We start from the raw sequence: 16,340 nt of genomic DNA, 5'->3' as shown, positions 1-16,340 counted from the left end.
GTTACATTTTAGAATTCCTAGTGATAAATTGAATATCACTCCAATTTTTTGTGAACATTAAAGGAATTATTCAACAAAACTCTTGAAAATAAAATCACTTTTATAATTGTATATATTTTATTATTTTTAAATCTTTAAAGTAAATATATATTTGAAAATTATAATTCAACAAGTCTAATTTTAATAATCTTCCAAAAGAACATTTATAATTGATACTCTAATTTGGGTTAAATGAGTCACTGAGATTTATCTGTTGAAGTGTTTTGCAAACAGGACTTTGCTCAATGATGTAAGCTTTAGTTGTTATCATTCTGTAGCAGATGCTATCTATGTATGGTTTGGAGGTGATCTGGAAAAAGATAAAAATATGCAACATTATTTATATTATTCAAGTATTGATCACTTTCTGTGTGCTCAACACAACATATGACTCATTAGTGTAATAGGTACCTGGTCTCTGTCTTTAAAGAATTTCAAACATGCAAGCCAAAATGTAGACTACTGTAAGAACTGCTTTAATGGAGGTCTCTTCCAAGTGTAAGAGTAAGGAACGCCTAACTGCTAGAGGAGTTGGGGGCAGACTTCACACAGGAGGATAAGCATGAAAAGTATGTTTGCACTCTGACAGTTGATAACTACAACCTGACCAATATTTATACTTTAGAATTTGATGGAAAATTTAAGTAACCAATATGGCTAACACAGTGTGTTTATGGCCAAATACTCTTTTGGCCCAAAATGAGTCATTCTGGTAGTGGCTACCAGAAATAAATTGAAAAGACTTGAGAGGCTGAGTTCAGGCATGGGGAAGGGTTGCATGCTGAAACAGCAGCTTCTCTGAGGGAAACTAAAGCAGAGTATTTGTCAATCATGCTTAAGAGGGGGTACATTTGAAGTCAAGAACAAAGTATATGCCTGTGTATATGTATGTGTCATTTTCCGTAGGTAACTCACCTTAGCTATAGTGCACATAAGATCAATAGCATTTACTGTGTTGTGTACTGGAAGTATCCGTAAGTTACTACCCAGGAATCTGAAAAACAATTCATAAGTTAAACAGATCATATGACTTTTTATTAACATCTGTTATCTTAACACCTTGCTGACTGGTCACAAGATAACTTGTGTTTGCACTTACATTAATGTAAGTAATTTTACGGTCTGAAAGCAATGTAGCGTTTTAAAATTACTTAATGTAAGTGCAAACCTGAGTTATCTTGTGACCAGTCAGCAATGTCCAGACATGGAAACACAAGTTATCTCATGACCGGTCAGCAAGGTGTCAAGTGGAAAAAAGAGACAAACTTCTTATTGCTTCTCTTTTGTTTACTCAGTCAGGCCCTGCCTTATTTCACAGAGGAACTGACATGGCTTTGTAGTCAGAACTTTAATCAATAAAAAGTGTTTACTTTTGGGTTGATCTTGCAGAAGAATCCCAGAAATCAGCATGAACTTTGAAACTTGTCACCCTGATTCATAGAATAGCCATTTGGCCTGCATTTTATCAAATTTGACAGGTTAACATTATAAAGTTTATCTTTGGGAAAACATAACTCATCTGCCTAAAAGAATTAAGAACTGAAGTAAACACAATATAACTTAACAAAAATAAATTTAGTGCTTTTCCATACCTCTGCTGAATCCTGAACATCAGTTTCCATTCCTCAAGTCCATGGAGGGCAGCAGACAGAACCAAAAAACTATTTTGGTGAATGTTAATAAACTTCTCAATTTTGGCTAGAAATATTTCTTCAGCCGACATAAAGCATTCTTTAGCATCCATCAATAAAAATGCAACTCCTAGGAAAGGTGAATGTCACTTCATCATTAGAAATAAAAAATGTAAAAAAACACCTCAGTAAAATAAAAAATAGCTGTAAGTATAACATAGCTGTAAGTGTCCAGGTCCTAAACCATGAGTAGAAATCACTGTAACAAAATTCTTAAAACAATGTAGGTGGTTCTCTGAAGTGCTCTGTATAAAAGGATGACTTACTCTAAATATTTAAAGGGGGGAAAAATCTTTTTCAGACTAAGGCATAAAGAGGATAATGCCTAATTTTACTTAAAAGTTAACTTTCCATGTTATAATGATATTTATAAAATATATTATTGAGAGTACTACAGATGTCTTCCCTTTTTTTCTTCCCATGTTCCCCATAATGATTTTTAAAGCTGGAAATCAAGAAACATAGTTTTTTGTTTGTTTGTTTTTTTTGGGTTTTTTTTAAATATATTTTATTGATTTTTTACAGAGAGGAAGGGAGAGGGATAGAGAGTTAGAAACATCGATGAGAGAGAAACATCAATCAGCTGCCTCCTGCACACTCCCCACTGGGGATGTGCCCGCAACCAAGGTACATGCCGTTGACCAGAATCGAACCCGGGACCTTTCAGTCCGCAGGCCGACGCTCTATCCACTGAGCCAAACCGGTTTCGGCAAGAAACATAGTTTTAAGCAAACCAATTATTTATTGGAGAAACCTGTGTACCAGAACACAACTATTACTGTACATAAATTAACTAGAGGCCCGGTGCATAAAAATTCATTCACTGGAGGGGGGGTCCCTCAGTCCGGCCTTCCCCCTCTCACAGTCCAGGAGGCAACCCATCTATCAGGGGAAGGCAACGCCCCCATCACACCTCTGCTTCTGCAACTGCCGGCAGCACAAGCCTCGGCCGGCCCTGGTTACCTGAGCCTCAGGCAGCCCTGGGCAGCTGAGGGGACTGGGGGACTCCAGAGCAGGCGCGCTGCAAGGCCGGGCGCACCTGGGGGTGGGCCTGACCTTGCTGCACACCTGCCGCCCCAGCAGGGCTGAGGGGACTGGGCACCGCCATCTTGTGGCTGTGGGTGCCGCCATCTTTGAGGGTGTGGCAGTCAATTAGCATATCCCCTCCTTATTGGCTGTGGGCGCTGCCATCTTTAGCGATGGTGTGAGGGTCAATTAGCATATTCCCCTTTATTAGCGAGGATACACAGTAGGAAGGTTCCTAGGATCTCTGAAATAGTATCAGGCCTATAAGAAGGGTTCAAAAGAAAAAGCTTGATCTAATTAGCTCTTTAAAAGATGATAGAATTAGTTCTTTAAGAGATATCTAAGGAAATTGATTATGCTAATTGAGGAATTTGGTCAATTTATATAACTAACCTCTCTGAAACTATATTGCCTCATCTGTAAGATTGGAATAATAGTTTTTCAGTAGATTTGTTGAAAGAATTAAAAGTTAGATAATGTATATAAAGTGGTCAAGGCACATAGTAGGTATTTAAAAATATTTTACTTCTCGCAGCAGTTCTCAACCTGTGGGTCGCGAACAATGAAAATACATCCTGCATATCAGATATTTACGATTCATAACAGTAGCAAAATTACAGTTATGAAGTAGTAACGAAAATTTTATGGTTGGGGGTCACCACAACATGAGGAACTGTATTAAAGGGTCACGGCATTAGGAAGGTTGAGAACCACTGCAGAGGAATTTAAGGAGGTACTGATTAGTTTCATCCTGGAGGTCTATTTCTAGGAACTTTTGAAAGCACCTGTCTTCCAAACCTTCCGCTAGAGTACAGGTCTATTTGTAATCCTTCTAAAAAAATCACCTTCACCTCTTTTTATCATTCTTATTATTTCCCAAGCACAAATAGAATTGTCCACTTCCCATGTCCCCAGCCTTCTCATATCCTAATCTAATTCCTTTAGTACGTTGGTCATGACTCACAGTTGTATGGCATTATGATATAAGGGGCATTTGCATGTCTCCATTTGATTCTTTTAGTTATTATTTGTTTATATTATATTCAGCAAAATCTTGTACAAAATCATGAAAAACACTCTATATTGTTTTTGTGAATGGATTTTGACCAATATTGTGATGTTGGCTTCTTTGTTAATATGGGTAATACTCTAATACAAGTATTGATTATTGGGGGGATGGTTATGTTCTATTTTTCATCTTAGTTCCAAACCAAATAGTTTTTACCATCCTCTACCAGACTCCACTGGTTCAGTTTTAGTTCAACAATTATAATCTTAAAAAGGGATATGTTTTGTAATTGGCTAGATGTGCTGCTTTTGCAGCAGTAACCAAGTCTTATACATTGACCTCTCCCAAAAGATAACACCTTAAGCTTATTACTTGGTTAATGAACTACCAAATTATTAGAACTTATACTTACATATTTTATAAGAAACTTAAATCAAGGCAATTAGCAAATATACTGTACCAGTACGAGAAAATATAATTGATCCATTTTCCACTGAAGCTGAATACCGAACCTTGTGACTTCGGTTTTCCAGGGCAGTTGCAATTTCACAACTCTTCAAAAAATTTTTCAGAAATACAAACTTAAGACATGCTTAGAATAGTTTTTATTAAAGCTAATACATTAAAATAAGTTTAACAGCTTCTTTTATTACTAAACCACTTAAAGATTTGATCATCAAAAGATACACTAAATGTTCTCTATGGAGAAAAAAACCCACCAAAAAACCCAAAAATATTTAGTTCAGCTCAAACATTGCAGGTTTGGACATGAGTTGTGTACTACAGTTACATTACTTACGGAAAGAAATTAAGGGCATAATTAAAGAACTGAACTATGAAAGCTAGAGTAAATGAAAACTTTAGAAAAAATCCCGTAGAGATGGATTCTGACATGCATTAATGTATAACAGAATGTGGGTGGTGGTGTGTTTCTTAGATGGTTAACAGAAACATGAAGTGCTAGGTCTAGAATACAACAAAGACACCAATTCTCAAATTCATCTGTTTACTTAACAGTTACTTTTAGGGTACTTTTAAAATGTCTTAATCCTTAGGTGAGTCAGAAAACAGCAACCAAACTTTTGGTTTCAATAATAACCATTTCAAAATTCATCTCATTTCTGATTCTACCAAGTAATTAAATCATAATACCCAAGACACTAAAACTTAAGTGGTTAATAGTTTTTCCTGTTTGTTATTCTCAAAATACGTAAAAATCCCTTAGGTATATTAATTTTATTTTATATTTTTCCTCAGATCATGTATATTTTAAGCACACAGGCAGAAATTAGGTATGAAATATATACCCTCTTTCCTTCCTAAAGGAGTATTTTGTGCCATTCAAACAGATCCTGATGTCGAGTTCAATTATGACACTTCCCCTGAGCTGCTCCTGCTGTTTTAAAATTATACATTGCTTCCAGTGATGGCAGACTAAGTAATTTAGGCCAACCCTCCTGCTGAAGGCAACTGGGAAGCTGGACAATTTTTTTTCTTCCTTTTTTTTTTTTAAGAGAATGTTTATTAAAGCTAGAGGCAGTGAAACAAAAAAGGGCCTAGGATAACAGGAGAGGGACTAGGTGTTAAAATGAGCCTCAGTGCCTGGTCAGCGTGGGTCAGTGGTTGAGCATCAACCTATGAACCAGGTCACAGTTAGATTCCTGGTCAGGGCATATGCCCAGGTTGCAGGCTCAATCCTTAGTGTGGGGCATGCAGGAGACAGCCAATCAATGATTCTCTCTCATCATTGATATTTCTATCTCTCTCTCCCTCTCCCTCTCCCCTCCTCTCTGAAATCAATAAAAATATATTTTATAAAAATAAAATAAAATGAGCCTAGACTGCTGCCCGGCCAGTGTGGCTCAGTGGCTGAGCATTGACCTATGAACCAGGAGGTCATGACTGGATTCCAGTCAGGGCACATGCCTGGGTTGGGGCTTGATCCCCAGTAGGAGTGTGCAGGAGGCAGCCAGTCGATGATTCTCATCATTGATGTTTCTATCTCTCTCTTCCCCTCCCTCTCTGAAATATTTAAAAGAAAGAAAGAGCCTAGGCTGGGCTGCTATGGCTCACTAAGAAGTAGGAGAAAAGGGGGCCTTGGGGACAGGTTCAGGGAGTTTGCCCAGATGAACTGATGCTGCCCATTGCTGTTCTGGCTGCAAATCTTGTGGGGTCCCTTAAAGTTTCAGAGATGCACTCCTGTTGGGGAAGAAGAGGGAAGAGGGACAGCCATGGGCGTGCTCCTGGGAGGAAGAGAGTGCCAAAGCTGGACAATTTTTAAAAACTGCTTGAATGCATCAGAGAGCTAGCAGGATAGTGAAAAATTACAAGACCGAGATCTATACAGAAATTTAAAGATATGAGACCAGCATTTAGGCCATATTTTCCCTGAGGGCATCTACCTGACAATTAAGGAAGAGACAGATGAAAGCCTGAACAGAGCCTTTGACAAAAGTAGAACAGCTCTCACAGGGATTGCAGCCTTGCTTCAAATCATTTCAATCCCTGAAATTGTATTAAGTTAATACTGTATTACTAATGCTCCCAAGCATCTTGCAGAAGCTCTTCCTAGAGCAACCTTTCTCAATCAGGTCTCCTCATTTGAACTACAGAACAAACAAAACTATTTGGGTGACTATTTTCTCACTTTTCCTATACCAATACCATTCTAGATGCACAGAAAATAAGTTCATTTTTACATACAACAAACACCTTAGGGGTTGGGTTACTAGATTAACAAATAAAACTATAGAACACCCAGTTAAATTTGAATTTCAGGTAAACAATATAATTTTTAGCATAAATATGTCCCATGGAATATTTAGGATGTACTTATACTATAGTCATTGCTTATCTGAAACTCAAATTTAATTGAGTGTCCTGTATTTTATCTGGCAACCCTCTTAGGGCATTAGGAATTTAATTATCTTGCAGAATTAAGACTTCTCTAGAGAAATAGAATACTATTTTAGGCCTCAAATTATTTCTAGAAATAATTTTTCAAATATAAAGTCCAGCCCTAGCCGGTTTGGCTCAGTTGATAGAGCGTCGGCCTACAGAATGAAGTGTCCCGGGTTCAATTCTGGTCAGGGGCACATGCCCAGGTTGCAGGCTCAATCCCCAGTAGGGGCATGAAAGAGGCAGCCGATCAATGATTCTCTCTCATCGTTGATATTTCTATCTCTTTCTCTCTCCCTTACTCTCTGAAATCAATAAAAATATATTTTTAAAACATTAAGTAAAATAAAAAATATAAAGTCCAACACAATAAAAAGTAATCAGACATACAAAGAGACAAGATTACATGAAAGAACCATCAGAAACATCAGGAAATATAAACAGACACATAGGGGATACATACACTGAGTGACCAGATTATTATGACCACCTGACGTTTGTAGGCAAATTAGCTATAATTTTGTGCTGAAGTTGCTAGAGGGCCAGATCATTATAAACGTCTGAATAGCACAACATACCTAAGTATTGTTGCTGATCAAGTTCATCCTATCATGTTGATGGCATATCCCAATGGAGATGGCTTCTTCCAACAAGACAATGCGCCATGCCACAGTGCTCGTATTGTGCAGGAGTGGTTTCAAGAACATGAGGGAGACTTTACCTTGCTTAGGTGGCCCCCAAATCACCAGATCTCAATCCAATTGAGCATTTGTGCGACGAAGTTAAAAGAGCTATCAGGCAGCTGGTTCCACAACCATCAAATCTCACAGAACTGGACAGTGCTATTCATCAGTCATGGTGTCAGATTCCTCGCATCACCTTTCAACATCTCGTGGAGTCAATGCCAAAAAGAATCGCCACAGTATTGAAGGCAAAAGGTGGCCCAACAAAGTACTGATGGAGTGGTCATAATAATCTGGCCGATCATAATAATCTGGCCACTCAGTGTATAGTGAAATTAGCAGATATACTAGAGGCCTGGTGCATGAAATTCATGCACTCGGGGGGTGGGGGGTGGTCCCTCAGCCAGGCCTGCAAGAGGCCCTCAGGGGATGTCTGACTGATAGCTTAGACCAGCTGTGGGCAAACTACGGCCCGCGGGCCGGATCCGGCCCGTTTGAAATGAATAAAACAAACAAAAAAAAAAGACCGTACCCTTTTATGTAATGATGTTTACTTTGAATTTATATTAGTTCACACATCCATGCTTTTGTTCCGGCCCTCCGGTCCAGTTTAAGAACCCATTGTGGCACTCGAGTCAAAAAGTTTGCCCACCCCTGGCTTAGACCCTCTTCTGGGGAGCGGGCCTAAGCTGGCAGTCGAATATCCTTAGCGTTGCTGCAGAGGCGGGAGAGGCTTCTGCCACTGCCGCTGTGCTTGCCAGCCATGAGCCCGGCTTCTGGCTGAGTGGTGCTCCCCGTGAGAGCACACTGACCACCAGGGGGCAGCTCCTGCATTGCGTGTCTGCCCCCTGGTGGTCAGTGCGCATCATAGCGACCAGTCATTCTGCTGTTCGGTCATTTGCATATTAGCCTTTTATTATATAAGATACCTTTAAATAGCAAATGTTCAAGAAGTTAAAAGACATGGTTGAGAATTTTGACAAAGAACCAGAAAGTATATTAAAAAGGGTGTGTTGTGACAGATGTGAGTCAAGAAAACTTCATAAAATTTGAGTCAAATCTTTAGTGGAAAGCAGTTTATTAAGTAGATAATGAAGGAAGAAGACAAATGTGAGAACAGCCTGGACAGAAAAAGTAACACAGGCAAAGGTATTCAGATCTAAAAATATGATACTTATATGGTAAGTATGTAAGCTGTATATGAGCCAGTTAATTTGAGGACAGTGTTAGAATAACTGATGACCCATGTCTGCCATGCTAATAAATTTTAATTCTATCCTATTGGGGGAGCCCAATTATAACAATAAAAATAATAGAAGAGTTTAAAATATATATATATATTTTAAAATAAAATGATATATGGTGTTCACAGAAATAAATTTTTCCCTAATTTAATTCAATTCAAAATAAGTGTGGCACTTTTATGAGCTTAAAGTGATTCTGAAGTTCATCTAGAACAAAGTTTGGCAAACTTTTTCAGTAGAAGGTCAGATTATAAATATTTTAGGCTTTTTAGGATGCATATGATGTGTCACATTTTTTTCTTTTCTTCCTTTCTCCCTCCCCTCTTTACCTCCCCTTCTATTTCCCTGCCCTATTTCCTTTCTATCCTACTTTCCCTTCACTCTTTCTTCTTTCCCTCCCTTCCTCTCTCTCTCTCTCTTTCTCTCTTTTTTACAAGCTTTTAAAGATGTAAAAACCATTCTTTACTCATTGGCTGGGCAAAACTTGGCTGTAGGCAGGCCACGGTCATAGTTTGCTGATTCTCTGGTCTAGAAGAATACATATATTTTAATAAACATAAAAGTAGTATGGAAAGAACATGCCTTACCAAGTTTTTATCACAAAACTCCAATGAATTGAAAAGTGTGGCAAGAATTCAATATTTACTATACAAATCAAACAAACAGAACAGAATGAGACTCAAGACTATATAATATGTAATGGTTATTTGTATGTGAACATGTGTATATATGTATCACATATTTAAGCTTAAAATATGAAAATTTTATAAGAATAAGAGCTATTTAATGAATCTCAAAAGAAAAAAGGTGTAAATTTGACTTTATAAGAAAAACAGCTGCCTTAATTCCTCAAGATTAAATAGAAATAAAAACTTGCAACTTATGTCATAAATATCAAATAATACTGAAAAGGAAAAACTTAAGAACATTAATAATCAATGTTATAATACAAATGTGTACTATTTTTAATATTTTGAAAGACTAAAAATTTAGTTTTTATACCAATAGAAAAAGAAAAGTCACAATTATTTTAAAAAAAGGAAAATAATAAATCTTTATATGAAAAAATGTTTAATCTCTCTTGTCATCCAATAAATCTAAAATATAAGCTATCAAAAAAAGATTTTAATATGATAACATTTGGAATTGTCAAACTTGAGAGTAAGTTGACCCTCCTATGTACTGCTGATGGGAGTGTAAATAAAAACATTCTGCCCTAACCGGTTTGGCTCAATGGATAGAGCATCGGCCTTCGGACTCAAGGGTCCCAGGTTCAATTCCGGTCAAGGGCATGTACCTTGGTTGCGGGCACATACCCAGTAGGGAGTGTGCAGGAGGCAGCTGACTGATGTGTCTAACTCTCTATCCCTCTCCCTTCCTCTCTGTAAAAAATCAATAAAAAATATATTTTAAAAAAACATTCTGGAAGATAATTTGACAATACATATCAAAAGTCCTAAAATGTGCATGCCTTTTTAACCCAACTATTCTACTTCTAATGATTTTTCTAAAACAATGATTAGTAAAAAACAAAAAAGATTTATGAGTACAGGTGATGTAAAGCACCATATAAAATATTTTAAAAAATAGGCCCTGGCCAGGTAGATCAGTTGGTTAGAGTGTCATCCTTATAGGCCAAGGTTGCAGGTTCAATCCTTGGTCAGGGCTCATACAAGAATCAACTAATGAATGCATAAATAGGTGGAACGACAAATTGATGTCTGTCTCTCTCTCCCTTCCTCTTTTTCTAAAGTCAATAGAGAAATTTTTAAAAATAGGAACTATTGGAATAAAAACTATGATTTCCCCTTCTTTCTTTAGAAAGTGCACAAAAGCCAAAGGAGAATGAGAAACAAAAGGATACTTTATATTTTATAAAACTAAGAGGTATATATAAACCCAAATAAAACACATAAAAAAGAATAGACCCTCTACCAAGGGGACATTTTTTAAAGCCATGTATGAGAATTTTGGCTCTTCCAGGGAAAGAACATTTCTTCTATGCCTGAAGCTTATCTGATGGATCATTACAAAAGTTAGGTGTTGGGAAGACACATCTTTTGCATAAAAACTAGAAGAGAACATTGAATCCATTTAACTGTGTAACTAATATTAAAATAAATGTGAGAATTATGGTTATAAAAATTGTAAATATTATACATTTTATACAATAAAAATTATATAAATATGTAATATGGTTAGTATTTGATCACTGATATGATTAATAAAAGTCCTGAGGAAAAAGGAAATTAGTAGTGTCATTTTGTTGATGTGATTAACTACATAGTATTCTCTCTATAATAAGTATATTAAATGGTTCACATACATTTTTATGTACTTTTCTCTATGTATATTTTGTAATTTGAAAAAAGTCAAACAAAACTGAATAAAAACCACAAAAAAACCCCACAAAATTTCTCAATGGCTAAATTTATCAGGATTAAAGAGATAAATACTGACATGAAAGACAGATGATGAAATTACCTAGACTGCAGCCCAAAGACACAGTAAAAGTAAAAGAGCTCAAAATGAATAGAAAGTATTGTGAGATGATCTAGCACATCCTATCTAATAAAAGAGAAACATGCAAAATGACCATAACCCCAACACCCTTCCCATTGGCTAATCAGCAGGATATGCAAATTAACTGCCAACCAAGATGGCGGCCGGCAGCCACGCAGCTGAAGCGAACAGGAGGCTTGCTTGCTCCAGGGATGGAGGAAGCCAAGGTTCCCCGCCTGCCGCGGCCCAGCTCTGAGCTGCACTCTAAGCAACTATGTTGCAATTATAGAAGCTAAACAGGCTCCAGAGACCTGCTTTCAGCCAGCTTCGGCCTCAGAGCTTAGAGCTGCAGTGATGGCAACAGAGTTTCAATTATAGAAGCCAAACTAACCTAGAAACCTGCTTTCAGCCAGCTTCGGCCTCAGAGCTTAGAGCTGCTGTGATGGCAACAGAGTTTCAATTATAGAAGCCAAACAGACCCAGAAACCTGCTTTCAGCCCTCAGAGCTGCAGCTGGCTCTCAGCTCCAGTGACAGCTATAGAAGGTAATAAATACCAGAATAAAAAAAAAGAAAAAAAGGAGAGGCTGGGAGCTTAAGTTGCCCTCCAGCCTGAAAACGGCTCTCAGGCCCTCACCCAGACTGGCTGGGCACCCAAGTGGGGACCCCCACCCAGAAGGGGGTGTGACCAGCTGCAAACAGCCATCAGCCCGTCATCCAGGCTGGCCAGGCACCCAAGCGGGACCCCCACCCTGATCTGGGACACTTTCAGGGCAAACCAGCCAGCCCTCACCCATGCACCAGGCCTCTATCCTATACTACAGGCAGGGCGGGACAGCGCGAGCTGTCATCTGGGCCCCATGTGCAGCCCTGGGCAGCGGGGCATAAGCCCCGCCCCCAGCCGGGACCCCTGTGTGCCACCTGAGCCCCCAGCCGGGACCCCTGTGCCCCCTAAGCCCCACACTGCTAAGCCCCGCCCCCAGCCGGGACCCTATGACTATTGGAGAGCAGGAAAGTGCCGCTGGGCCCTGGGTCGCTGTGGTGATTCGGCCATCGGTAAGTAGAAAAGTGCGGCCTGTAGGCAGCCCCCAGCTGCGCCTGATCCGGGAGCAGGAAAGCAAGCCCGACCTGTGGGCAGTCCCCAGCTGCGCCTTCTCCCCAGTCGCCATGAGGATCCGGATACGGGAGCAGGAAAACAAGCCTGGCCTGTGGGCAGCCCCAAACTTTGCCTGCTCCCCAGTTGCCATGGTGATCCGGGAGCAGGAAAGCAAGCCTGGCCTGAGGGCAGCCCCCAGCTGGGCCTGATCCGGGAGCAGGAAAGCAAGCCCGGCCTGAGGGCAGCCCCCAGCTGCGACTTCTCCCCAGTCGCCATGAGGATCCGGGAGCAGGAAAGCAAGCCTGGCCTGCAGGCAGCCCCAAACTTCTCCTGCTCCCTGGTTGCCATGGTGATCTGGGAGCAGGAAAGCAAGCCTGGCTTGCGGGCAGCCCCAAGCTGGGCCTGAAACGGGAGCAGGAAAGTCCGGCCTGCGGGCAGCTCCAAACTGGGCCTGCTCCCTGGTCGCCATGGCGATCCGGGAGCAGGAAAGCCCGGCTTGCAAGCAGCACCCCCATCCTGGCCATAGCTCAAGGGAGAGTACAACATGCAGTGGAGGCCAGGAGCCTGAGAGATCAACACAGAGGGGCTCCTGCTCCAAGCCTCCATGGTATGGCTGGGGGCAGGCCCCCAGCAGACACACACACACACACAGTGCCTGCTCTGAGCCTCCAATGTGGCTGGGGGCAGACCCCCAGTGGGGAGACACACACACACACGGCAACTGCTTCGAGCCTACGTGGCGCGGCTGGGGGCAGGCCCTAGCAGACACACACACACACACACACACACACACACACACACACACACGGGACGTCTGCTCCGAGCCTCTGCTGCCAGACTGTGGCCATCAGTAGGACATCCACTGAGGGCTCCCAGACTGTGAGAGGGGCAGACTGGGCTGAGGGAACCCCACCCCCCAGTGCACGAATTTCGTGCACCGGGCCTCTAGTCTCTATATATAAAAGCCTAAGTGACTATTACGACCAAATGACTGGAACGACTGGTCGACCAGTCGCTATGATGCACACTGACCACCAGGGGGCAGATGTTCAACGCAGGAGCTTCCCCCTGGTGCTCAGTGCACTCCCACAGCCAACCTCCCGCGGTCCCTCCCCCCCGTCCCTTCCACCCCATCAAGAAGGCCCTGGCCAGCAGCCAGCAGGCCCCAACTGGCCCGGCCCTGATCGGGACTGGGCGAGATGGCCCTGATAGGCCCTGATCACTGGCCAGGCCCAGGAACTCCATCCGTGCATGAATTTCATGCACCGGACCTCTAGTATGTAATAGGAGTTAAAAGGGGAAGGAGCGAAGGAATAGGACAGGAGTAATATTAAAGGAGATGATGAGTAAGAACCTGATAAATGACACCAATTCACAGATTTATGAACCTCAAAGATAAAAAGAAATTCATAATTTAAACTACAAAATGCCAAAATCTGAAAAGCAGTCAGAGAGGAAAGAAAGGTAATCATCAAGGAAGTGACAATTAAGCTGACTGCTCCTCCCAATGCCATTAAATCAGACAAATCAGTTTCTGTTTATCTTTGAAAAATCTATAATAATAAAAGCGTAACATGCTAATTAGACTGGACGACCTTCCAGACGAAGGGGCTGTGAGGAAACCCTGGGTCCCGGGTGCCTGCTGGAGGGAAGCCCAGGTCCCAGGTGCCGGCGGCTGGAGGGAAGCCTGGGTCCTGGGTGCCAGAGGGAAGCTGGTGCCAGCAGCCAGGGAAAGGAAGACCTATTCTTGCAGATTTTGTGCATCGGGCCTCTGGTCTTAAATAAATAATTATTATGTGCATGTTTTATAGTTTCTGGAATTCCTTAACATCTCTACTGGAATAGGCTTAAAGAGAAAAAAAATAACTTTAGAAAAATTCCCTTCCTTCAAATATTTAAAGAAGTAGGGTGTTGAAAATGGATGCAGTAAAGATTATAATTTAATCTTTAAAATACATTTAACTTATGTAATTGCTGATCCATACAACTTTGGATAATCAAGCTAATGATCTTTTAAATTAGTGTCCTATCACTTTTAATATTTAAATCAAAGATCAGAGGGAGAGACAAAATGGCAGCGTAATAGGCAGACGTGTCCCGAGCCCTATCCCAGAGCAAATAGAAGGAGCAAATACATTGAATAACATCCACCTGGAATCGGCGAAGTAGACACGACTGGTGAGACAATTCGCAGCCGGAAGGGCAAAGGACGCCTGGAGAACAGTAAAATCAGGGATCTGGGCTGGAGAGAATTATGAGACCTCCACGCACAGAGGGTCAGAAGGAAGCTTCACGGCACCAAAGCTGCGTCCCTTGGGACAAGCGTAGTGTCTGACTGTGGAAAGGAAATCCACAGGGCTGCTGTCGGCAGGGGATTCTAGATCTAAGATCACAACCACGAGAGGCTGAGCCCAGAGGGGGTAGCCTGAACAACTACCCCACTGACATCACTGGATAAATCCTCTAGACAAAAAAAAAAATCAGCATAGAAACAGCAACCCTAAATGACTCACTAGATCAGATGGAATTAATTGACACCTTTAGAACATTTCACCTCAAAGCCACGGAATATACATTCTTCTCAAGCGCACATGGGACATTTTCAAAGATAGACCACATATTGGGTCACAGGCAAAGTCTCCCCAAATTCAAGAAGACTGAAATCATATCAAGCATCTTCTGAGACCACAATGGCATAAAATTAGAAATACACCACAATAAAAAAATTCAAACACTAGGAAGCAGAATAGTATGCTAGTAAATAATGATTAGGTTACCAAAGAGATCAAAGAAAAAATCAAAAACATCCTGGAAACGAATGACAATAAAAACACAGCAATCCAAAATCTATGGGACACAGTGAAAGCAGTCCTGAGAGGGAAGTTTATAGTTCTACAGGCCTACCTCAAAAGAGAAGAAAAAAAATGGTAATAAATTATCTAACTCTAGAACTTAAAGAATTAGAAAGAGAGCAACAAGAAAAGCCCAGAGTGAGCAAAAAGGAGATAATAAAGATCAGAGCAGAAATAAATGACATAGAGACCAAAAAAAACCCCACAAAAACCAATATAAACGATCAATGAAACCAAGAGCTGGTTCTTTGAAAGGATAAACAAGTGCTGGCAAGGATGCAGAGAAAAAGGAACCCTTGTGCACTGCCGGTTGGAATGCAGATTGGTGCAGCTACTGTGGAGAACAGTATGGAGTTTCCTCAAAACTAAAAATGGAACTCCCATCAGACCCAGTAATCCCACTTCTAGGAATATATCCCAAGAAACTAGAAACACCAATCAGAAAGTATATATGCACCCCTATGTTCATAACAGCACAATTTACCATAGCTAAGATTTGGAAACAGCCTAAGTACCCATCAGCAGATGAGTGGATTAAAAAACTGTGGTACATCTACACAATGGAATACTACGCTGCTGTAAAAAAGAAGGAATTTTTAACATTTGCAACAGCATGGATGGAACTGGACAGCATTATGCTAAGCAAAATAAGTCAGTCAGAAAAAGATGAATATCCCATGCTCTCACTCATTTGTGGAATATAATGAACAACATAAACCGATAAACAAAAACAGATCCAGAGACAGAGAAGCACTGATCAGTCAAACCTCAGAGGGAAGGTAGGGGAGGATGGGGGTAAGGAGGAGAGATCAACCAAAGGACTTGTATGCATGCATATAAGCCTAACCAATGGACACAGACACCATGGGGGGTGAGGGCATGAGCGGGGTGGGGGTGGGGGGACACTGGGGGGGGTTAAGGACACATATGTAATACCTTAATAAATAAAGGAGAAAAAAGATCAATGGCCCAAATGCCTCTTTACCTTAAGAGATGAACTAATAATAATGGTGGTTGTCCATTTTATATTTTCTTCTTCAGCACTTTCAGCCATCTGTCTTTGGATCAATCCGTTTTCTAATGGTACCACAAACTAAGAAAAATGAGAGCAAAAAGAACACAAAAAATGTTTGTTTGATAAATAAGTAAATTAAAGACAGAAATAAAACTAGGGTAATGGAGACATCCTTAAAAATATCTGAAAGTCAAAATTGGACATTGAAAAGTATCTGTCTTATATATATTAAACTTATTCAATATTATGCTTTCTATTAACAATTATTAAAAGCAACGATTCCCACT

The 16,340-nt window shown here is 40.6% G+C and overlaps 1 protein-coding gene across 1 annotated transcript; it reads right to left on the bottom strand.

The window, feature by feature from the left end:
* Positions 1-49: 49 nt before the first annotated feature.
* Positions 50-16,124, bottom strand: CUNH1orf146 (chromosome unknown C1orf146 homolog). The gene is made up of 5 exons (XM_014459558.2): positions 16,024-16,124; positions 4,226-4,319; positions 1,632-1,800; positions 955-1,033; positions 50-349 (listed from the first exon to the last, which is right to left on the bottom strand). Exons 1-5 carry the CDS (start codon positions 16,090-16,092, stop codon positions 218-220), a joined length of 543 nt encoding a protein of 180 aa, XP_014315044.1. The 5' UTR covers positions 16,093-16,124; the 3' UTR covers positions 50-217.
* Positions 16,125-16,340: the final 216 nt, after the last annotated feature.

Source organism: Myotis lucifugus, unplaced genomic scaffold (genome assembly GCF_000147115.1).
Source record: "Myotis lucifugus unplaced genomic scaffold, Myoluc2.0 scaffold_110, whole genome shotgun sequence".
NCBI lineage: Eukaryota > Metazoa > Chordata > Mammalia > Chiroptera > Vespertilionidae > Myotis > Myotis lucifugus.
Note: the sequence above shows the minus strand (reverse complement) of the source record. Positions and strands in the feature narration are given on the sequence as shown.

What these genes read in the sequence shown, in the direction of transcription:
- CUNH1orf146 (XM_014459558.2), bottom strand. Translation starts at nt 16,092, where the DNA reads ATGGCTGAAAGTGCTGAAGAAGAAAATATAAAATGGACAACCACCATT. An exon ending in TTATTAGTTCATCTCTTAAG is followed by an intron (nt 4,320 to 16,023) that starts GTAAAGAGGCAT and finishes AATTTTTTGAAG; the next exon opens with AGTTGTGAAATTGCAACTGC. An exon ending in AATTATATTTTCTCGTACTG is followed by an intron (nt 1,801 to 4,225) that starts GTACAGTATATT and finishes CACCTTTCCTAG; the next exon opens with GAGTTGCATTTTTATTGATG.